Source organism: Thunnus albacares, chromosome 6 (assembly GCF_914725855.1).
Source record: "Thunnus albacares chromosome 6, fThuAlb1.1, whole genome shotgun sequence".
In the NCBI taxonomy this organism is placed as follows: Eukaryota; Metazoa; Chordata; class Actinopteri; order Scombriformes; family Scombridae; genus Thunnus; species Thunnus albacares.
Genome location: NC_058111.1, coordinates 6,003,827 through 6,026,606, shown reverse-complemented (window position 1 = coordinate 6,026,606; position 22,780 = coordinate 6,003,827). Strand labels below are relative to the sequence as shown.

The window sequence follows — 22,780 nt, the reverse complement described above, 5'->3', positions numbered from 1 at the left end:
ATGCGGACGCCCACAGCGTCTGCAGTGTTTTTGTAATTACTCGCAATTCCAGAAGGGGGACACAAAAAGTCCCGCACTCCAGCTTTAACACCATATGTTTGCCTGTGTTATTAACAAATCAGCAGTCCTGCAGCGGGGCTGTGGGGTCTCTGGAAGCAGAAGATCTAGAAGAGACAGGAAGAGAAGAGGGGGGATGGTGGTTTATATAACTCGGAGATAGTAGTGGTGATCAAGAGAGAGAGAGAGAGGCTCATTCACTGTCTTTAACGTAAAATCAGCTACTGGTAATGTAGTGTGTAGTGTATAATTGGACAAGTACAAACACTGTGACACCAGTTTTACAAACCAGGTAGAAAACGTTTTATTGATCTAAAACCTTCAAAAGTAGTTCTAGTCTCAGTCATCAAGAAGGCACGAAGCTCCGTGTTTTATTGACCTAAGGGACCAGAATGCAGTGTGAGCGCATGACACTGTGTTTTGATTTAGCTCGTGCGAGGCTGGTGACGTTGTTGTCAAGTGTCATTCTGAGAAATAAAGGAAACTGATAACTGCAGGTTGAGGGAATGTGGAAACAGCAAAAAAAAGGAAATTATAACAATTAATCACAAAATACTTCCTGTCTTAAGTGCTCTGTACATTTCTCTTGAGATTTTCTCGGCTGGTCTGAGGTTAATGTTTCACACTTATATCACATAGATAACCTTCACAGTGTAAAGAGTAGGGATATGGTGGTAAGGCAGGTAAACTATGAATGTCAGTTGGTAATAATAACAAGGGGACTACTGTACTTGTAATACAGAAAAAAACTGTGGAGGGGAAAAACACTCTTAAACGACCCTGTCTTCACATTTTTCGGTTTAGCGTAGCTCAGGTTGTAAAGATTCATGTCTGGGTAAGAAGGTGCAGTGAGTAAACGCTTGTGCAAGAACAGATGCTTGTAAGGAGTCTCAGCCTGCACCAGTCATCCTGACTGACTGGCCCAGCGTCACTGCCGTTTTAAATCAGGATTAGTTATGTAACCAGGATTTATCCTTCTCTTAAACAGGGATCTTACACAGCTCTCTCCCCCAAGATACAAGCAGATTGTTCCGTTACACTGCTGCTAGCTCCTCTCTGTCTGTCTCTTTTTTTTTTTTTTTTTTTTACATTTCTTCTCCTGCTCTCTTCCTCACTCTTCGTCACTTTCTGCTTTTCTTCTTCTCTCTCATTCCCTCACTTTCAACCCTTCCTGTCTCTCTCTCTCTCTCTCCGTCTCTCTCTCTCTCAGCTCTCAGCCGTTGTACAGATTGCAGAATCTGGTTCACATAATGTAGTTGTCACACTGGCTCACAGTGCAGTCTCTATCCGGTCTCGCCCCCCCCCCCCCCCCCCCCCCCCCCCTTACTCTTCATCCACAAAATGCTTAGATTGATTTTTCCCACTTTTTTATTTTTCCATAAGGATGCGATGCCACGTGTCTTGCTTAAGAGCACCTTGGCACCAGTCGCTGAGGGAGCAGCAAAGTGTTACTGACTCACTTTCTTTACCCAGACAAAGGAAGGCAAGGTCATACATGACACCTCCAATTATTCAGTCACAAAACATTTACATAATTACTGCTTCACAGGCCTGACTTGATGCAACATTGCAAAAGATGGCCTTAAGAAAGAAAAATATAGAAAAACAATTGTACAGCTACCTTTTTTTTTTTTTTTTTTTTTTAAGACTCAGAGGTTTAGTGTTCTTTATCCAACAGGAATTCCCCTCAAGATATTTGCTGGATAATTATCTGGATAATATTCCTTCATGAATGCCGAAGCATTTACCAGTGATTATCTGCGTGGATTATCTGTACTTTAAGAGAAGTGACACATTAAACTGTAGAAGTCAAGACAGGAGTGAGAAACAGTCTAAAAATGTATTTAGATCTGATTAAAGCCACAGTGCTGCTACAGAGCCGGTGTCGTATTAGAGTAAGGTTTTATTTCCAGTAATAAAAAAAAAAAAATATCTATCAATGAAATCTCACTACTGCTCCTTCAGGCCACCCCCAGTTCCTGGAATAGAAATCAGGTTGCCAGGTTGGTGGGAAGTCGGCCGTCAGTCTAGACTGAAAATAGCAACAGTAACCCCTGGTGGCCGTGAGAGGGAAGTGCACCTCCAGTCTCAAACAGTATCATCATCTGGAGGCCTTTTGGGTGGAGCGTACATCGTTTTTAAAGCACCCCTGTATCACCCATGAGCTCGTTTCGAATGTATGTGTTTGTGACATTTTAAATAGAAGATGAGAAATGTCACAATCTACTGATAACAATAGCAAAATACATGAGTTTAATATCAAACAGAAACTACATTCAGCCAAACCTGAGGTGTAGGAAGGGATGTTAGCAACATTAGAGGTGAACGAATAAGTGGGAAATGATCTGTGGAAGCAGAAAACCAACATAACCAAACCTAACAAACCCAATAGTTACCGGGAGAGGCAGAAAACTGACATTAACACCAGTTTATAGAGAATAGTTGCCCTTCTTATGTCATCATAAACTAAATATCTTTGGGTCAAAACAAGCAAGTTGATAACATCACCTTGGACTTACATTTTTCACTCTTTTCTGACGTTTCATAGACAAATGCTTCATTGATTAAACAGGAAATAATTGCCACATTAATCATTAAGGAAAATAATCTTAAGCTGCCTTTATAAATGTTATTCTCATATCAATCCCAGACAAAAATAAAAAGGCCTTTTCTCTAAATAAAGCCGTTGTTGTCTTTAAACTCACTAATTTGTGCTTTAACCAGCATTTGATTTGTATGTGTGTGAGTCTGGTCTGGTCACCACTGTCACACACACACACACACACATTGTATCTGCTGTCTGTTGAAACCCGGGGGCCTCCTCTCTGGATTCACCTCCACCACATTCGTTTATCCTTCTCATTTCGTTTTGTCGGTGACTTCGAACATTTCACATCCATCCAGTGTTCCAGTCTAGTGGATGTAAGTTGGTTATGATCCATCTGTGATTTTTTTTTTTGAAAATGAGCTGTCGTGTTCTGTGTCGTGATTGGTGCATTGATTGATTGATTGACATAGCCCCGCCCGCTGCTCATTGGTGCATTTTAAAACAGGAAGTGGTGGGGAGGGGAGGGGAGGGGAGGGGAGAGAATGTGTCATTGGCCGATTGATTCCTAACGGATACGTTTGTCTTCTTCTTGAGGGTCACAGACGAACCTGAGAGAATCAGCAGATCTCCGGTCACAAGGTGAGCACACGTTTCCCTTTTTTTTCTCCACATTGATCATCGAGATGCAACAGTAGAATAATAATAATTTCATATATCAGAAGCATCACAAGCAGCCAGATTTCCATAATTTATCCATATGTTAGTTTACTCCACGATGTGACACATGAATGAAGACTTACTAGTCAGCACTTTAATCGCTAAGTAAAAGGATTTATTGAATGCTGCATGCACAGAGTTTAACATTACATAATGAAATACATGGTATTTATGCAGTATAACATATAACTTACATTTCAAACAGAAACATTGTGTTCACACTGCAGCTGTTTTCATTCTCATGTGTGACCGAGACCAGATTTTTTCCTTCTGAACATCAGAAGTTCGGAGTCGCACTTACAGCACAGATCCTGAAGCAGAGCACACACATGATTTAATGATGATTTTTTTTGTTTGTTTGTTTTTTTCAGTTTGCTTTTTCATGTGGCGAGGACACAAGGACATAAAATAAAAGATTTCAAAGTGTTAATAAAGAGAATTGTGTAGTCAATTACCTTCATATATATTCTCATTAAAACCCGAAAGCATGCATAGATCCTGTAAAGCAGCAACAGTTGATCAAAATTAAGAAGCTATAATTGTTATAACTGTAACCTCATGGCTGTAGGAAGGTAGATTTCTATATTTTTTGCTATTTTTTCTATTTTTGATCTGGGACAACTGTCATCATTTTGGTGCACAAGGAAGCCTGGATGTGCACTTTAAATGGAGGACAACAACAAGTCAAGTATCCAACTTTCATCATAATTGAGAAACTTTAATAAGATCGAAGGTTAAAGGTTCAAACTGTAACAGAAATTAACAATGAAAGGCGCATACATCTTAATAAAGACCCAAAATATTCATGACAAAAGCATTTTAACAGTTGAACCCTAGATTATAGAAGTGGTATTGATATCTTGTACTCTCATGGTGTATATATACTGTATTATTTCAGGGTTATCAGTAGGTCATCGGTATGTCACTAAAGGTCTTGTGTACTTCCTCTCGGCCTCAGCTGCTTCAGCCCAGTCTCAGTCTCAGGTTAAAACCAGCAGGTAAAACCAGCAGCACCAGGTTAAATATCAGCTGTGGTGTGGCTCCTTGTGGTAGATGATCCCCTGCTGGTAGAAACCTTGACATTTAATTGATAGAAATAACAGTTTTGATTGTGTCTAACAACAACGTAGAATCTCTTCACCCTCAGTCTTCTCCCACAGTAGCAGGTTGACGTTTCCAGATGTGATGTTTGGTGTTTATGTGTCATTCTAGTGAAATGATGACCAGAGTGAAAAGCAAATTCTAAATAAAACTAAAAATTAATACATTTGGACAGTATGTATGTCATTATGAACTCATATTAAAGAGTAAAGTACATGTTTTATGAATGGAGGTGGGTTTGATCTGCATTTTCTCTTTGGTGTTTACATCTGCTGTATAGTATGAAGAATAGAGATGTTATTAAACTACAAAATACACATTTACCTTTAGTCTGTGACCTAGATAGCGATGTAGAAATGTAAAAATCCAATAATGTATGATATTAATTATTTTTTTTGTCCCCCCTCCCCCCCTTCCCTAAACACTCATACACTGACAACCATACATCAACTTGACATCCATCTCATTTAAACTCATACATTCACTCCCATTTATCCTTAAATTTGTTTATTCATGTGCCCACATTCACCCAAACCCATCTCACCTACATTATACTCTCCCACCCTGACGCCTGACCACCTCCTCCTCCTCCTCCTCCTCCGTCATGCTTATTTTTGCCATTTCAACCTTTAACCTTCCCACCTCTCCCCCTGTAAACATCCCATATCAACCCTGTCCTCTCTGTGCTGAACTTTTTTTCATTTCCACCCCTATTCTCTCTCTCTGCATCGCCCGTATACCCTCCCTCTCCTTCCAGTCGCCATCTATCTGGGCATCAGAAAGCGGCCGAGCCCCGGACCCCCCGATGCGGCTGGGATGTGAGGGTGCGGAGCCCTCGCGACCCGGCCGAGGTGGTGCTAGCACTGCGTGAAGCGGCACAGGGCTGCGGCTGCCAGGTCCACCTTGCCGGGCCTTTCCTCCTGTCCTGCACCCACGGAGCAGCCGGCGCCCGCGTTGCCTTCGAGGCTGAGGTCTGCCAGCTGCCCAGCGGGCTGGGCCAAAGCAGTGGTGTGAGGTTCAAGCGCCTGTGGGGGGCACCGTTAGCCTTTAGAGACATCGCCACCAAAGTGTCCAAGGAGCTAGAGCTCTGAGGGCGACAGGAGGCGGGGCAGACTGTGGACGGACAGGACAGGCTGATGAATGAGGAGGGATGAGGAGGAGGAACAGTGAGGCAGAGACCGTCACCCTCCTCCTCATCCTCCCTTGGCCCCACCTAATCTGATGCGGCTAGCGATGCCTCGCCTCCGCCAAAGACCCTCATCTTCTGATGCCACCAATCACAGCCAGACAAAATGGATGCACAGACACGGATAGACCACCATCTGCAGATTTATGATGACCCTTGACCTTGGAACTGTCAGTGACCTACGAACTGCTTAAAACACGCCACCACCTCCATATTCTGCGAGCCCATGGAGTCAAACTGTTAGTATTTTTTTTTTTTTTTTCATGATGATAAGGATGGTGTTGCTGAGAATGGTCGCGATTGATAATTTGTCGTTGTCGTCATTGTTATTCCTATTGTATCATATTTGTCATCATTCCTTTTTAAAGAGCTGCTATTTAAAGAAATGTTTTAAATTTTTTTGTGTATTAAGTTTATTCTCTTTTTCTTTAATGCTTTTAAAAATGGGCAGAAGTTTGACATCTGTTGTCATTCTCTGAAGCGGACGTCACATATTTAAGAAACGAGGGCGCAGTCTGACCTCCGGCCTCTAGAGGGAGACATGCAGAAATGCAGAGACTTGTATCAGACTGATTGAAGCATCACGGCCTTTCTGCCCACTCACGGACAAAGCCCATTTTACTGCTCAGTTGGGATTCTGATGTGTGTTTGCAGCATTTCTGGTTAAAAAAAAAAAAAAAAAAAACCAACGTTGGCTCCTCTGCCTGCTATCCTCTAGTTCTCTACAGTGTATCGATAGCTGGCAGGTGAGCCGCTTCCACACAAGCAGAGCTGCCTGAATATGTTGGACCCAAGCTGATCTGTTGTACTTGATGACCTGATCATTTTTTTAATTTATCCTCTTTTTTTTTTCAAATGCTCAACTTTGCCCTCAAATGTTTTTGTCCCTTGCTACCGTTATTAACATGCCAAAGTCCTTTTCAGATTGAAGACTTTACTGGTTTTAAAATGTCAAAGTAGAATTTATTCCTCCAACTGGAGTCATGATATGTTTTCACTCACCTATTTCACTACAGGAAGTCTCAGCTGGCTCTAGGTTTATGTTAACAGAGTTTCTGGTCTGGAGTTGGATGTACAATTGACATTATTTTTTATGTGAAATGCCTCCACGCAGCAGGTTTATTTTATTAAAATTAGAAAAGCAAGTTTTGTCAGCCAATCAGGATCCAGTATTGACACCAATGCACCATTTAAATAACATTAGTTCAAGTAAATAAAGTCAATTTAACATTTCACTTCACTAAGATTTAAACATAAAAGGAAAACTTAATGTTTTTCAGCACATATCTTATGTTTTCACTGAGTGCCCAGACAATTATTAAGATTAGATATGTGCCACAAATTGTTAAAAAATCTCTTTTTCTGGCCAAATGGATCAGCTTTTTAGTTTTTATCTGAGGAAATTTAACTTGTTATGACACAAAGAATACAGATGTTCACTTTTCCCACCAGGCCAGTGCAGAAAGACCGGCTGTAGACGCCCAGTAAAGGCTTAATATGTATTTCTTCAAGTTTTTTTCATTATAATTTACTCTCTTCTTCATCATTTCCCCACACACATGATGACCGGTTTAGAGTAAATTAAAGAATGGGAGTTTTTTTACTGATATACAGTAGTTATTCTGGTAGCACTTTGGCATCATCTGTCAGAAGGCCATCTCTTTCCTTAAGTGTAGTGCAATACAGCCACAAAGCCAAGAATCAAGACTTGAATAATAGGGCTCTTTGTTTGATCTTTTTTTTATATATAGATATATATATCTATATCTATATATATATATATATATATATTGCTGATTTGTTGTTAAAATTCGTTGAGCACTTTTATGCTTTCTAGCCAGGATTTCGTTGCACCGCACTGGCAGAGTTTTTAATTAATCTGTATTTTTCTTTTTGGTAAATTTTGTAAAACATCATATTGTCTCATATGTTTTAAAGCCCAGTGAAGTGAATAATTGACATTCTGAATGTCTTTCCTTCCTTTTTACCGTCATGTACCTACCTACAAAGGCTTCTCGGCATCATTCACTTTTTAAACCGCAGTGAAACTAGCGAGTGATGTCACAGATGAAACCTCAGTTTTCCAGATAGATGTGCCACATGGTTTCAACGATGCCACAACGTCATATTAGGGAAACTGAGGTACAAACGGTTCATTTTCTACCAAATATCTGACAAACTACAATTCAAAATGGCAATCTGTCTCCATAACGTTCTGTCATATTTAATATTACATTTTGTGTTCTTAACCTCAGCGACGCTTGTGATGTATAGAAACTGTAGACTCCCCCCCACCCCCACCCCCTCCTCTGTTGACCAATAAGGTTGCAGCACTGCTGAGAGGTGTACGACTGTTTTGACCAATCAGATTCCATTATTGCTGTAAAGAGGTGTATGACTGTTAACCAATCAAGACTCCCGCCTCGTCGAGCCACTGTATAATTTCAAAGCATGCAATGTGCGCAGTGATGAGGCGGGGGGTTTAAGATGAGAATGTGACCTTAAATTTTGTTTGCATAATAATAATAATAATAAATTAAAAAAACACTTCTGCTCATTATAGAACACAGCTACAAAACAAAGATTTGACAAAAAAAAAAAAAAAAAATCATACAGTCCAAGTGCTACATTGATCATATATTGCTGCATTAACACTGACTGCTCCAAAATCAAAAAAAGTCATTGTACTTATATTGTAACTCTCTATAAAACCACACAATTATAACTTGTACTTTTTTTGAAGTATTCAGCATCTAACAAAACACTGATTATGGAAAAAGAAAATGTTAATGTTACAGCAGACTTTGTGATCTTTTGACGACTCTTGAGGGTTACAGGAATCAGTTTCATGGGAGATTTCAGCCACAGCAGGTGGCCACCACTGTCTGAAAAATGTGAAGCTGTGATTTAGGGCTAGTTTTTGCAGACCTTTTTTTTTTTGTATACAACTGGGACTCACCCTTACGAATCTGTTCTCTAGATACTGTTAGAGCCACGCTTTAAGGCTACAGTTCTGTTGTATAGTGTGTTTGAAGCTGTCGCTGTTATCAACAAAAACTTAACTTATGGGCTTAACTTATGGACGGAAATGATCGACCTGCAATCCTGCATGTCTCCTAGGAAATAATGTGTGACACAAAAATAAAGACTTTCAACCTCTTTTATATTTTTGGTCTGTTTTTTTTTTTTCTCAGATATGGATTTAATGACTTTAATGTGGCATCCCTCCAGTTTATTTGTGTTATGCTTGAATTGTTGTATGATGTGTGTATTACTTTTTAAGGGTTTGTGTACTTCTTCATGCTTCAATCTCTTCGAGTTACTGCTCATAGATCCTTTTAAATCTGGTGTAATTGAAAAGAACTCCGCATTTCCCATAAAGAAAACATGAGAGAGAAGGTTTGATTGTTACATGGGGCATTGTTTAATTGTCCAGTTATAATTTACAACCAAACAAATACTTTCTTTAGGTGCATATACATAGCCATGACCAGACTATGCATACATTGATCCCAGGATGTTACAGAGAAGGTGGGGAGAGAGGTGATTAAAGTGACAGCAAATAAGAATGAAGAACAAGCAGGAAAGGAAAGTAAGAAAGAAAAGTGGAGTGTCATCTTGACGGAAAGAAGTAAGCAGAAAGTAGCCAGATGGTCGGAACCAGTAAAATAACTTTACACCAAGGCTACTTGTTCATTTTTTTATAATATATAAAAAAAACAAACACAGACAGTCATTCAGTCATTGGGTGTCTGTCCACTTTACTTCTGGGCGGGGATCATGCCATCGATGGACTCTCCCTTTTCAAGCTTCTTCTCCATCTCGACCATCAGCTTGACACCATCAACCACCAGCTGGACCTGGTACACCTCGGAGGAGCCCAGACGGTCAGCGTTGGAGATGTCGAACACGCCACCAACGGAGGCTGTGTCCACACCACCTGGAAGGGGAGAAGAAGAAGGGAAGGAGAATAAGTCTACTGTCTGAGTAGTTGGAGAAACATCTACTGTGACCTCCGTCCACCATCCCAGAGCTGCTCCAAAGGCTAAAATTATCACATTGGTTTAATTAAGGAAACTGCACCCCTTTAACCCCTTGAGGCTCCTCTGAAAGTACTAACTTATCACCATCTTTGAGACCGATCTATCTTATTGAATTGTTTTCAGTACCTGTGCCACGCTTCTGCAGACGCAGCCTGGTCAGGATCTCCTCGAACTTGGGGTGTGTGCTCAGCTTGGGCAGCTTGACGTGCACGCCACCACGCAGGCCAGTTCCCAGGTTGGAGGGGCAGGTCAGGACGTAGCCCAGATGCTCGTTCCACATGAAGCCATGTTTGTGCTTCTTGAAGATCTCCTCAATCTGTCCAGTGTGGAGGAAAGTGAGATAAATTATGCATAATGATTACAGTATAACTAGAAAAGGTTTAATATTTACACATAATTAAAATGTGCAACTGTGCAAATATGCATGCATGTTTTTATACGTTACCTTCTGCAGACCAGTGCAGAAGCGTCTGAAGACCTCCTTCATGTTGCCTCCCTTCTGCATGGAGATGACACGCAGATGATCCTCCTCGTTCACCCAGACCAGGAAGGTCTTGTTGTCGTTGTGCCTGGAAGAAAGAAAATCCAGCTCAGTTTCACTTGATCCGCATACGTGACAAAATGTTAGAGAGCCAGTAATTTGAACACCACCAGTGTTGCATGAATACACTTTGCCATTTGGTAGAGATGTTTCTACAAAGTGCCTTAAGGAAACATGAGTCTATACACATCTAGTATATCACTAACCCCGATAATATGAATGATCTGACCCACGATAAGGGGAATTGCAGGCGGCAGCTGTACACGCCGTGCAGTAGAATTCATGATACATTTAAGCAGATGTTTGAAAATAGAAATAATAAGGATTTTGCTGTTAGGCTGTGGGGGGAAAATGACAGATGGTGAAAGTTTTAAAGGTTGGGCTTGGGAGGGACAGATGGGAGGTTTTAGCTTAGTGGGGGGTTGTTTGTTTACTGAGTGTGTGTATTTTTTGTGTTTACACAGGCACACAAACTCAGGTTTTACAGCCCATTATATGTCTTACATGTCAAGGACCCCTAAACTGACCCCCCATCTGATAAGATTTTTGTTTTTAGATGTTTTATTACAGAAAGGGTATGAAATCCAGGACCAAAATATTCAAACATTTTGTCCTTGTGTTACATATGGATGGAATTATAGTGATAATAAATTAATCCCCTTTTTGCTGGGCACCACCTAGAACCCCCTCAATGACCCCTTGGGGTCCCCAGACCCCACTTTGAGAACCAGTACATTATAGCATGTATCTGGTCATCTTTTATTTTCTAAACAGAATCTGTCTGTGTGTCTCACCAGATGCCTCTGCCATCGGGCCAGTCACGGGCCATGCCAGCGCAGGTCAGCAGGGGAGACACGGGCTTGTCAAACAGGAAGTGATCAGCGATCAGCTGGTCCTGCTCGGCATCGGTCATGCCAGTCAGGGGGTAGTACTTTCCCTTGAACTCACCCTCCAGGCTGGACAGGGCTAATGGGAAAGATGGACAGAAGGGGAGGGGGTTACTTCGAGTCTCAGAAAATGATACGCTGCTTTCAACAAAGAGTTAGATTGATGAGTTATTGTCATTAGTTTGATATTCACCCTCAATGGACAGCTTCTCAATGGTTCTGCGCTCTCCACGGCTGTTGTGGGGGGGCAGGGTGAATCCCTTGATGCTGCGGCCGGTACGCACACGGCTGGACAGCACGTAGTTGGGGTCCAGGTCATCACCACCCTGAGAGAAGAAGGCAGGACAGAGAATCACAACATTATTATTGTATTGTAGCCGTTGTTGGTAATTTTTCCTCCATTGTCTCTTCACGATCTCTTCTCAAATTTAAGTGTATGATTGACTGCATTTCCTGTCTGGCTAAAATTACTCAACACATAAATGTACTGTAGCTTTTTGCTTCAGAAAATCAATTTAAAGATTGTGTAAAAATTTTGGGACATTGCCCAGTTGGTCAACTTGGTCAACCGTGAAGTGATGACACCATAAATTTAACCAGTAATTTAACCAAATTAAATGGATTAAGGGTTACCAATGATCCAATATCTCTCCTGCCTTTAACCTGTTCTTAACCGTCTATTCGCTACTCACCTTCAGGTTCTCGAAGTTCAGGTCGGTCTTGTGCTTGTCGGTGGGCTTGTATCCACCATGACGGTCAGAGATGACTGGGTCCAGCAGATCCTTGAAGACCTCATAGGACTCCTCGTCACCAGCGACGCAACCCACGGTCATGATGAAGGGGTGGCCTTGGGGACACAAGGGACGATAAGAAAGTTGATAAAACTACTGGCTAGTTTAACTCTGAAGAATGTTACATCTGTTTGTGTAGAGACTGATATGTATTGAATATGAGTGCCTGTTGTCCCTGTGCCACCATGTGACAAGAAAATCCTGCATTTAATTATTAAAAACAGAAAACTTGCAGGATCTTTAACTTGGATGCCAAACATTGATAAATAGTCAGCTTGTGTTGATGTTTTCAGATAATAATAATCATCGTACAGTGTTTGCTTCAGTTGATTAATGTCCTAAACCTCACAAAAGTGTCTTATTGCAAGTGTGTGTGTGTGTGTTATACGCTGATGACTCGCTCCTTCTTACCAGGGTTGTCAACACCAGTCTGGATGACGTCATCCAGGGTGAAACCACTGGGGGTGGACTTGCTCCTCAGCTTGCCATAGATCTCCTTGGTCAGCACCTACAGCATACGACACACAGTGCAGGTTAGTGATTATACAGTCACAGTTGAACCAATCATGCCTCACTGATTAGCTAAATGTCAGAGTTGTAATAAGGTGATTTTAAGAAAATAATAATGTGCTGAAAGGTATCGGTGTCTGTGCGAGATGTGTGATTTGTGGTTGATGGCCATGGATAGACAACGCCCGACCAAATTGCACAATGTCAGGGCAGGGATTTGTACCTTGGCCATGTGGTTGTTGTGCTTGGACAGATCAGGGAACTCATCGTCCAAGGAGAACTTCATCTTGTAGTCGTTGTGGCAGTTCTTTGCCATGGCTGCAATTCTTACTCCGCCTGAGAGGAGAGAAGAAAAAAGGGGAGAGACAATGAGTTTTTCAGAATCTGCAAAACTTGTAGTCATTTGGTGAGACTTCAAGAGAGGAGAATTTGGACTCCATGCAGTTTTCATTCACTTTTAGTGCTTATTGTTATAGCTCAGAACAATATTATAGAAGGATATTATAGTTTTACTGGCTACAAGAATATTTGAAAAATGTCATGAGGTCTTGTTGCAGTGGTGCAACAAAGCAACTTGAAACTCAACATAGTGATCTGGGGAATACCATTGTTCTTGTCTGACTTCTCTCCAAGTGTTTCAAGCGCTCTGTCTATGAGTCTTCTGGTGAAGAGGAGACACCGTCTCATTCTGTCTCTCTTTTTTTTTTTCTTTCACTCTCCTTTCACTACCTCTTTCTCCCTTGTCTTCCCCTCTCCTCATCTGTCTGCAAACAGATCTTTCTGTCAGCTGTGCTGCCCACATACTTTTACGCAGCTTTCTTACCACCTGTTTCCCTCTTACAGCAAAGATTATTAATAGTTTGGCTGTGCCCCCTCTTGCCCTGCACCCCTCCCATCTCTGCAGGGAGCTACAGTCTCCATGACATTATGAGAAGTGATTTTTCTCTCCTCTCTCACTCCTTTCAGCTTCAGGCTAACACAGACTTTGTGGCTGACCTACTCTGCAACACAGAGGCAGCAGAAAAAGTACTTTCATACCAGAATAAAGATTTGAAGTAGCATAAAAAATGCTAAAACTGCAAGTGGTTAATCTAATAATATTCTGCAATCTCTCATTTTGTCTTGAGACATATTTTTGTTTTTAATGTTTCTTGTACAATTTGAAAAAGCCTCTTGAAGAAATATTTTTGCATATTCTTACTCAAACACTCACTTATCTTCTGTTACATACATTTAATGGTCTAGTTCTTTAACACAAATACACAATAAAAAAAATCAGAAATGCAGAAATCAACAGAGCTGCAGCTGCAGATTAAATGCATGAAGTCATGAATCGATTAAACACCGGTAGCTATCATTTTGTTTCTATTCTCAAGCCGATCACACTCTGCGTCAGACAGAGGTCAAAACTTTGTCAAATGCTTGAGGTGCAGCTGATTGATGACACCTGCTACACTTAAAGGTCAAAGCATGCATGCCTCACAGATGGCTCCACATGTTCCATGACTAAATCAAGCGCTCCTAAACTATTCGAAGACGCACTTCAGGCATGTCCTGCTGGCGTCAGCAACAGCTGATAGATAGTCACAACTGTTTCACTGCTGTATACATAACTATACTTTCATCAGCAGACTAGTGCCACAATCAAACAATCAATCAAACAAAAAGAGCGTCAGTCTTTTAAAAAAATAGTTTCAGGCTATGAATGATCAAAGTAGATTTTAGTGGTTTCCATATCAGGAAAAAATGAAAAGCTTCAGAGGAATCCAAGACAAAAATGCAAGAAGACAATAAAAATGTCATAGCTCCAGAGGTCACCAATGGAGGAATCTGTCTGACAGAATTAAAAATGTTTTGTTTTCAGGTTTGTCCATATTTATATGTAAAATCCCCACAATCTGTCCCGTGGATTTATCAAAACGGCTGACTAAAGTATCGTTTTGTTTTTTACCTGCTTAGGAGAAAAGAAAGAGGTAACAGATCCTGGGATCAGATCCTGTCCACCAAATGTAGGGGTTGCCCAACTCTGCCAGGTGATGGACTTACGGATTTATACCCAGACCTCTGTTCCTATTGGCTGACTGGACTTGGGGTCTCCTCATTTGATTGGACACAGGGGGTCTTCTGTGTCTGTGTGAGTTTCTAAAAGGCAAGAATGAACATCACACAACACTCGAGACGAGAGACAAGGCAACAGCTGCAGCTGCCCGGTCCAACCTTTCACCTTCTGCCTGCCTATAGCTGCTTGATAGAAGCCTGCAGGAAAGAACAGTGGTGGGCAGGAGTGTAGAAACATAGCAGCACATATATAACATACATATATTAAATGCATGCACTGTCAGGATCGCCATGTGGCGCAATTAGATTTAGAATAACTCAACCAAACCATCAAAATCCAAAAAGCAAATCAAATATGGTGGAAAAAAAACATTTTAAACATTTAATGACACTTTTGATTCTTTTAAATCATCATCTTCACTATAGTTTAAGTATGCTTTTAATTATTTCCAATGGAGAGGATGAGAGTGTGCAGAAAAGTGAAGTATTTCAGCTTTATTGCGATAAGGGATCAATGGTTTAATGAGTGTCTCTTATGAGTCGATGAGGCAGAGTAACGACTTCTGTCTGCCATCTAATCTGAGTGTTAACATCACCACTTTGTCTTAAATTACATAATCATAACATTCAAGATTACAGATTGGATTTCAATAAGCTGTGTCCCTCTCACCTACCAATTGGCCAAGTGTAGTCTGCATGTGTGACTTTAAGATATATGTTATTGCTTCCTGCATGAAATGTCATGTAGTGGTGCTTAGTGACAGGTTGTCTCAAACTCAAGATGTTTGGCAAGTCAGACGAGGCAAAACGTAAATGCCAATGTCTCTTTATATATCTGTATCATAACATCTAATTAATTTGAAGTGTAGGCTGCATCTTTCTCAGCATATGTCTCAAGTATTTTTTATTGTGCATGTGTGGTTGTCTTGTGCTGCCCTCAGAAGTTTAATCAATCATATTCAATACCCTGCTTGACATATTTCAGGTTGCTTTGTATGCAATGTTAAAAAACGTAACTGACACACTCAGAGTCAGATCTGACTCTCACTGTAAAAGCTCCAGTTCAGCTCTCTAAGAGTGCCACCGTCATAACCCCTCACTGGTAATATGATAGACCTCAGTTAGTAATCCACCTGCAGATAGATATTAAATCACACTTATACCATGTGGAAATTGTGGGGTGGAGCTCAGAGACACTATGACGCAGAGAGCTGACGCACATACACTCTACATTTTCTCAAAACATAACAGAGAACTCCAGTCAGATGTGTCATATTACACAGATATCACGACAGCTTTTCTTGTTGTTTTGCAAAATATAGATAGATTTTTTTGTTTGTTTTTTTTGTGTGTGTGTGCAGATAAGAGGGCATGGCTTGTGACAAACAACACTAAACTAATGCATGAAGCTTCCTCAAAACATACAAGCCATTAAAATAATTATGGCACCCGTTTACAATCACTGATGTGTCCCCAGATGGTTTCATTTCATTTCATTTCAATGCTCAGTGCTATTTCGGAGTACCACAAGGCTCTGTTCTAGGTCCCCTCTGCACACATGATATCTCACAGAAATTTGGAAATAAGGGATTTATTTGCTATGCTGATGACAAGCAACTCTATCTGCCCATAAGATCACTCCAAGTTGCTAAACTTAGACATGCATATTCAAAGTCAAACGATGGATATTGATATATGATACATTTGCTAAACAAATATCTTGTCAGTACTTCAATTTACCAAATAATCAATATACACAAATATGTTTAATTGTCTTAGGTGCAGAAATATTTACTTTCATGCACTCAGCACACACTGGCACATAGCACACACACTACAGGTTTGTGTGTACATTTCTGTTTGCATCTGTGTGTTCAGCTTGCTTCTGTAACTGCAGATTTGCAGATGATGATGATGATGTTGTGTTCGTGAGTGCCGGGACCTCAGAGTCACTCTGAGTCTCAGCTACTCTACTCTGTATCAACACTCAGGCTCCAGTTTCACAGCTATGCTCTGACCATCCACAGATATGACTTTCCAAATTAGTCTTTCTCCATGTCACTGCATGTTGCTAACCTACTGTGAACACAGTCACATACGAACAGACACTACTTATTACCATAACAACCAGTCACACTGTCAATGCAGTACCCAAAATGTCATATGCAAACACACGCACATAACCTTGCAATCAGTGAACAGACTATGAAATCTATTTATGATCACTATTAAGTAAAACCCCTCAAGTATGAATAATAAAATGGCACAGAATTTAGCTTTTTCCTCAGAATATTTGTACTTTTCATGTTTGACATGAGAGCAGATGCATTGAATTAGCATAATTGACTTGCAGCAGTCTGAAAGGGTGTAATTGAATGTATGTGTTCTTTTTCACATATAAAATTGGGGTTTTACTGTCCACTACACCCTTTAAACTCCTGTCAATAAAACTTAAAGATCATGCTGACTGACGTGCGATATGTGCTGTGTGTGTCTTCTGCTCATTCAGACCAGTTAGTTCTTTAGGTTGTATGCCACCGTGGTACAGATCCAGTATCCCAGTTTAGACTGTCACTGTATCCCCCAGGCACTCCCCACAAACACGCCCATACCACCCCCACGACCACCACCACCAACCCCCCAGCAGAGCGAAACAGCCTTAGAAGCCTGCTGCTGCCCCGGGGCAACAGGCACCAAGGACAGTTATGTAACCAGGAACACTGTGTGAATCATTTATTATGATTCTAATCTACATCTAATGAGCACAATGTGCAAAAAATCAAGACAGTTGATTACTTTTACGGGCTTAGTGCAAACATAGTGACATGATATCGAATGGGATACATTTTCTAGTGTTTGTTTTCTCACATCTGTGTGAGGATTTTGTGGTTAGAAAATATGTAATGTAGTTCGGATCCATATGAGATTGCAGGATGAAGGAGGAAATGGTTTGCACAGCTTGAACTGTGTTACAGGCGCATATGAGATTGTAGGTTTGGTGCAGTTTGTGTGTGCATGAATGCATGCATACAGGTGGTTGGTTACAGTCCATTGCAAGAGCCTTGCATTAAACACAACGTCTGTGAAGCTGAAGTGTCGATTCATCTGTTTGGTATTTTTTGACATAGTAGATTATGATGTATTGTTGGATTCATGAAGTTAATATACATGTAGTATGTGTTTCTGTCAATGTATTTAGATGCTCTGTGTGTATGAGGAAGCATAGGAAAAAGATCTTATGATATTTAAGAAGTGTATATTGTTTTGCCAAGTTGTTTTCTGTTGTATGTGTTTTAATGCTGGTTTGTATGACCTTTGCACCCTGATTGCTTGATAACATTGTAAGTAGTAAGGCAGGAATCAGTGAGAAATACACAGAAAACACAGTATTTTATAAACCTTTGATTTAGCTGGTGTGCAGACTGATACTAGATTCTTATTCACAGCAAAGGCCTCAGGGAGCAGTTTAGAGCTACATGCATTCACACATTCACACATGGGTGTTGCCAGGAACAACTGGTCGTCTACCGCTGAAGCATATTTGGGATGTTTCTATCTACATCTACAGCGTCTTATAGTGACATAATTTGTCCTTGTGATGCCTGGACTCAGAGAGAGAGAGAGGGCAATGGAAGAACACCGGTTTCAGCTTTGCGGTGATGTGAAATCTGAGGATGTGACAAGAAACTGGCTTGAGTTCAATGTGTTACATCAGTGTTTTAAACCCCTCCGATTCTGTATAAGACATAACTTCCTAAACTTAAGGCTGCATAAGTAGTTCTCTTGCGATAGATATCGTAGACCTCAGGAAGCAGCGGCAGTCATAATCCAGGACGCTCATGCCCTCTTTGCATTCCTCAGATGACCTGGACTAACAGTTTCAGACATATAGTCCTGAGCCTGAGCAGGAAAAAAAAATCATGTTAGCAGTTGAGGATCCCACAAATAGACATAGGCATTTGTAAGACGACTCTGTCGACATGTGTGCATGTTAGGTCTGTCACACGGGGAAAAGTGCTATAACGGAATGAGCAGGGCTGAATGAGTAGGAGTGAGCGAGTTCTGGACAATGAGATGAGATGAGTGAGTGTGTTTGGTGCACACATGAACTCTGTAAATCATCAGTGATGTAAAATGGCCGACAGACTATTTTCTTTGTTTCATTGCAACGTTATCTATCTTGTAGGGAAAACAATGAAATGACAGTAAATGTTTTGATCTGTTCAGTATGAATATTTTGTGTTTTTGGATACATTCATTATGAAAGTTTCTTCCTTGTTATGTTGATAAAAATGTAATCTGCTCGGTTCTCTACAAAATATTCTTGCTAATGCAAATAAATTATATATCAACATAATTTTCAAGAGCAGATTGTCTATTGTGTCAAAAAAATGTGAAAATGTACTGTTTACTCAACTCATGTGAACACGTTTTCTACTGAGACTTTCAGCTAACTTTCAACTGTATTAAACCAAAAATTAAACATAAATAAGGATGGAGGGAAAGTCTTCTGACTCTGGTGGAGAAATGTAATATTCACATTATTTATGTACACGAGATGTAATCTGTATCTTTGTTGAGATTATTCCCTCTGGACAGAAAAAAACAGTAATATAAAATGGATATAACTTTTCAGAAAGTCTTTTTGGGAAATCTGAGACAAGCTGGTGCTTGACTGATACTGACAATAATAAAACATACCGTGAATGCAAACATTAACTATATGACTGACTGGATTATCACTTCATTTGTGATAATGGATTAGTAATCTCTACAAACAGCATGGCTCTTCACACTTATCTCCATGAAATTGAGTTAGATCTCATAATATGGCTCGTTAAGTGACTCACATGTTGGAAATGTCACTCAGTGGTGCAGCGCTGACTCTGTTTTAGTGGAACAGCTCGCAGACAGAACAGCTAACATATGCAGGAGCCTCATTGGCTCTATTTCATTCATGTCATTCCAGGGCCCTATATATACTGAGTGTCATACTGTATATCATTTTGAATGTAAAAAAGATGTGCTATGTGCAGTTTAGAAAAGGTGATCATCTCTTGGTAGCTCAAAAACTAAGCTGGATCCCTGCAGGATGAATAGTCTATGGCTATGACTCTATGACACTGTTTGGTTCCTCGAGGGGTTAAGTTTGAACTTTAAAGGGGACATATTCTGCACATTTCCAGGTGTGTTTTTATTCTGGGGCTCTACTGGAATATCTTTGCATGATTTACAGTTTTGAAAAACTTCTTATATATTGTTTACTGTTCCTTTATGCAGCCCCTCAGTCTGAAACAGGCCGTTTTAGCCCCTGTCTCTTTAAGGCCCGCCTCCTGATGAGCCCAATCTGTTCTGATTGGTCAGCTCCTGGAATGCTATGCTACACACACACACACTATGTAAACAAGCAATAGTAGTAGAATTTCACTTATTTTTCTTGTTCTTTACTCAAAATATCAACTTCTCAAATACATTTGTACATTTTCAAGCCAAAATCTGATCAGAAAAAGGCAAGTGAAAAACAAAAACAACCGGTGGAACAACCTTAGCAACAAAAACTACAGAATGGACGGCTGTTTGTGGGCATGTGCGAACAATCTGACGTCAGTTCTCGATGGGGAGGTAACAGAGCAGGCTGAAGCCCTGAGCAGCATTTTTACCTATATTCACCTCAAGTTTTGGAACTTTGACCGTGTTTAACATCCGACATCCAACATTATAACAGTATATAAATTTCGGAAAATCGCAAAAAGCATGTTATGTCCACTTTAATGCTGCGTAGCACTAAATTGGTCAACACTTGTAACATTAATTTCCTCACCAGGTGCTACATTTTCTCACAGCACCAACCATTTCTATTCTTGACCTTTTAACATCCACTGGGTCGCCGGCAACCCGCTTAAGCCAGTTGTAAGTGGTAGCATCACGCAGTAATGAGTCAAAGCAATTGGCACAATTGGAGATCATTGGAGAGGTTTGGGGACTCCTTAGCTCCCATAAGGTTAGGCCTGGAGGTCTGGAATATTATACAGGTTGACAAGATGTAGAAGGTATAAGGTGATACGTCTGCATAGTTCTGGCATAAAGCATGTCCTAATTATTGTTATTCAAATATGACTCGTTATAGACGAGGACCAAAAACACTTTTTTGAGCCTTATTTGAACTGATGTAGTTTTGTTTGTGTTTTAGCCACATGCTAAACAAACACATTTCCAGAAACCAGAAGATGTCACTTGTCAAATGAAGTCTAATACATGCATCCTGGCCTTACAGTTCTTCTTATAAGCTTTTCCATTTGGGTATGCCAAATAGACGAAAATTCTATAAAAATGGTGGATGTTAAGGGGTTAATTGAGTGACTCATATAACACCTACTTCTTATTGTGATTGAATATGTGCACCAATCTGCTAATTACTCCTCCTTATTGTCAAAATATCGTTATTGTTTATGTCCTTTGTGATTTTGTTTTGTTGCAACTCACAGTTTAACAACAGATCTCAATGAAAGTTGCAGATTACTTGTTTCATTATTGAACTGATCAAACTTTGCACAAAACCTGATTGGAAAATGATCACGCTTATCACAGCAACCTTCAACATTCATATTGATCAGTAAGTAACTATAAATAGGACCAGGGATAATAGAAAGATTACAGATCATCACAGGGTACAAACACAGCTTTAAATGTTTTCATAGTGGTGAAATAAACTAGATGTTTGTGTGCACGGTGGCTGAAACGCCTTCAGGAGTCAAACTTTTGATTTTTTTACCTGTCTGCATCTAGAAACATAACTAAGTTTTTGAATTTAAAGTGTCGTATTGTGTAAGTACGTTAGCTCACTTTTGGATGATAGTTTTGAATTACAAAGATTTTTTTTTTTTTTTTTTTTGAAGGTGACGGTGGAGGGCCTACGTTGAAACATGAGCTTCTTGACTAACTCATGAGAGAGAGGGAGGTGGACACGAGGGGCTGAACTGTGGATTTCTATCTTTAGTGTCGCCTCACCAGGTCCTCCCATCTCCAATGCCAGTTCTCCCGATTGAATTGCATCGACTCAGCTGTCAGTCTGTGCGTACCTCCTTCATCCATTCATCTGGTCGTTCACCCTCATAGATTGACAACATTTCTTAAACAAAACTGCAAAGAAAAAAGACAGAATAATGGACACAGAACAGTTACTAGCTGTGTAGAGCATGCAAATTATACCCGGGATTAACTTGCACTATCTGTGATGTATAATTTAGTGTGTAGCTCTTCACATATGTATGATTTCATAACTCCTCCCTTCCCTTCTGTCACATGTAAAAATGACCCACAAAAACTCTAGAAGAAGTCTTTTATTATTAACGAAAAGATTCCCAGAACAATATTCACGTGTGCCTTTTAATTCTTAGATTGTTGTTTATTTTACATACAGTCTATTATGACAGTTCAGCATATGCTTTATTTTTTTTGGCCATGTGATACTGGTGATATTCTGTGCATGTGTGTGTGTGTCATTGTTTCCATTTATTCTTACAGTCATTTCTAATTTTACATCAATAGGACGTTGGTGAAGACAGCTTTCACATTTTAACTCTGCTGAACTCTCCTCTGTTGTGTACGTGTGTGTGTGTGTGTGTGTGTGTGTGTGTGTGTGTGTGTGTGCGTGCTCGTGCATGTGTGTTGCATAATTCTTCGATCACGTGTCTGAATGCATAATATCCATGCAGTTATGTCTACCATGCACACCTGTGCAGCTTCTTTTTCTTTTCCATACTTATCCATGTCCATGTCTATGTGCATATGCAGTATACACACACACACAAACACACACACACACACACACACACACACACACATCTGACCACAGGCCTGGACTGTCAGTCTTTCTTGCTGTTGGCTGTCTGTTAGGCGTCAGCAGCAGCAGTGTGAAGTCCCACCACTTCTCTTATCTCAGCGTTGATCTCATTTTTTGTGCTTAGCAGTTTCTAACCCAACACACACACACACACACACACACACACACACACACACACACACACACACACACAGAAAAAAAACATAACAAATGAACAGTAAAAATATAATATCATTAATTCTTTCTCTGAAGCCCTCCTTTCGTCACGTATCTGATATTTAAAATAGAGGGTGCGGATAAATATTTAACTCTGAATGCTGTTATTATTTTTAGTATTGCTATTGATGTAAGAAGATACTCACTGTGAGGTGACAGCAAATGAAAACAGTGCAATATATTCAATCATGACAGTCAGCTGTCTCATTAGACAGGTGTGTATGTGTGCGCTGCTGCACTTGATAAAGTATTGTAATAACTTTCACAGACAAACACTTTGCA

General features: G+C 40.3%; 2 protein-coding genes across 8 annotated transcripts in view; one reads left to right on the top strand and one right to left on the bottom strand.

Moving 5' to 3' along the window:
* The window catches only part of mark4b (MAP/microtubule affinity-regulating kinase 4b), a 53,631-nt gene extending 44,858 nt beyond the window's left edge, over nucleotides 1–8,773 (top strand). For 2 of the 7 annotated variants that reach the window (XM_044354796.1, XM_044354797.1), the window contains exons 16-17: nucleotides 3,200–3,244; nucleotides 5,181–8,773. In XM_044354796.1, the coding sequence (XP_044210731.1) occupies nucleotides 3,200–3,244; nucleotides 5,181–5,514 (379 nt within the window). In that variant the 3' untranslated portion in view covers nucleotides 5,515–8,773. Of the gene's footprint in view, nucleotides 1–3,199; nucleotides 3,245–3,693 lie in introns of all 7 variants that reach the window. The other 5 variants (XM_044354798.1, XM_044354800.1, XM_044354801.1 and 2 more) reach the window with 4 other exon arrangements.
* A 236-nt stretch (nucleotides 8,774–9,009) lies between these two features.
* ckmb (creatine kinase, muscle b) lies at nucleotides 9,010–14,439 on the bottom strand. Its single transcript, XM_044354804.1, has 9 exons — nucleotides 14,333–14,439; nucleotides 12,605–12,717; nucleotides 12,283–12,379; nucleotides 11,773–11,927; nucleotides 11,274–11,406; nucleotides 10,988–11,159; nucleotides 10,098–10,221; nucleotides 9,779–9,968; nucleotides 9,010–9,549 (listed from the first exon to the last, which is right to left on the bottom strand). The coding sequence occupies exons 2-9, from the start codon at nucleotides 12,695–12,697 to the stop codon at nucleotides 9,371–9,373; spliced, it is 1,143 nt and encodes a 380-aa protein (XP_044210739.1). The 5' UTR covers nucleotides 12,698–12,717; nucleotides 14,333–14,439; the 3' UTR covers nucleotides 9,010–9,370.
* Nucleotides 14,440–22,780: the final 8,341 nt, after the last annotated feature.

Coding starts and splice junctions, on each gene's coding strand:
- ckmb (XM_044354804.1), bottom strand. CDS start 12,697: ATGGCAAAGAACTGCCACAACGACTACAAGATGAAGTTCTCCTTGGAC. Junction 11,160..11,273: donor TGAGAAGCTGTCCATTGAGG/GTGAATATCAAA, acceptor CTTTCCCATTAG/CCCTGTCCAGCCTGGAGGGT. Junction 9,969..10,097: donor TCTGCACTGGTCTGCAGAAG/GTAACGTATAAA, acceptor CACACTGGACAG/ATTGAGGAGATCTTCAAGAA.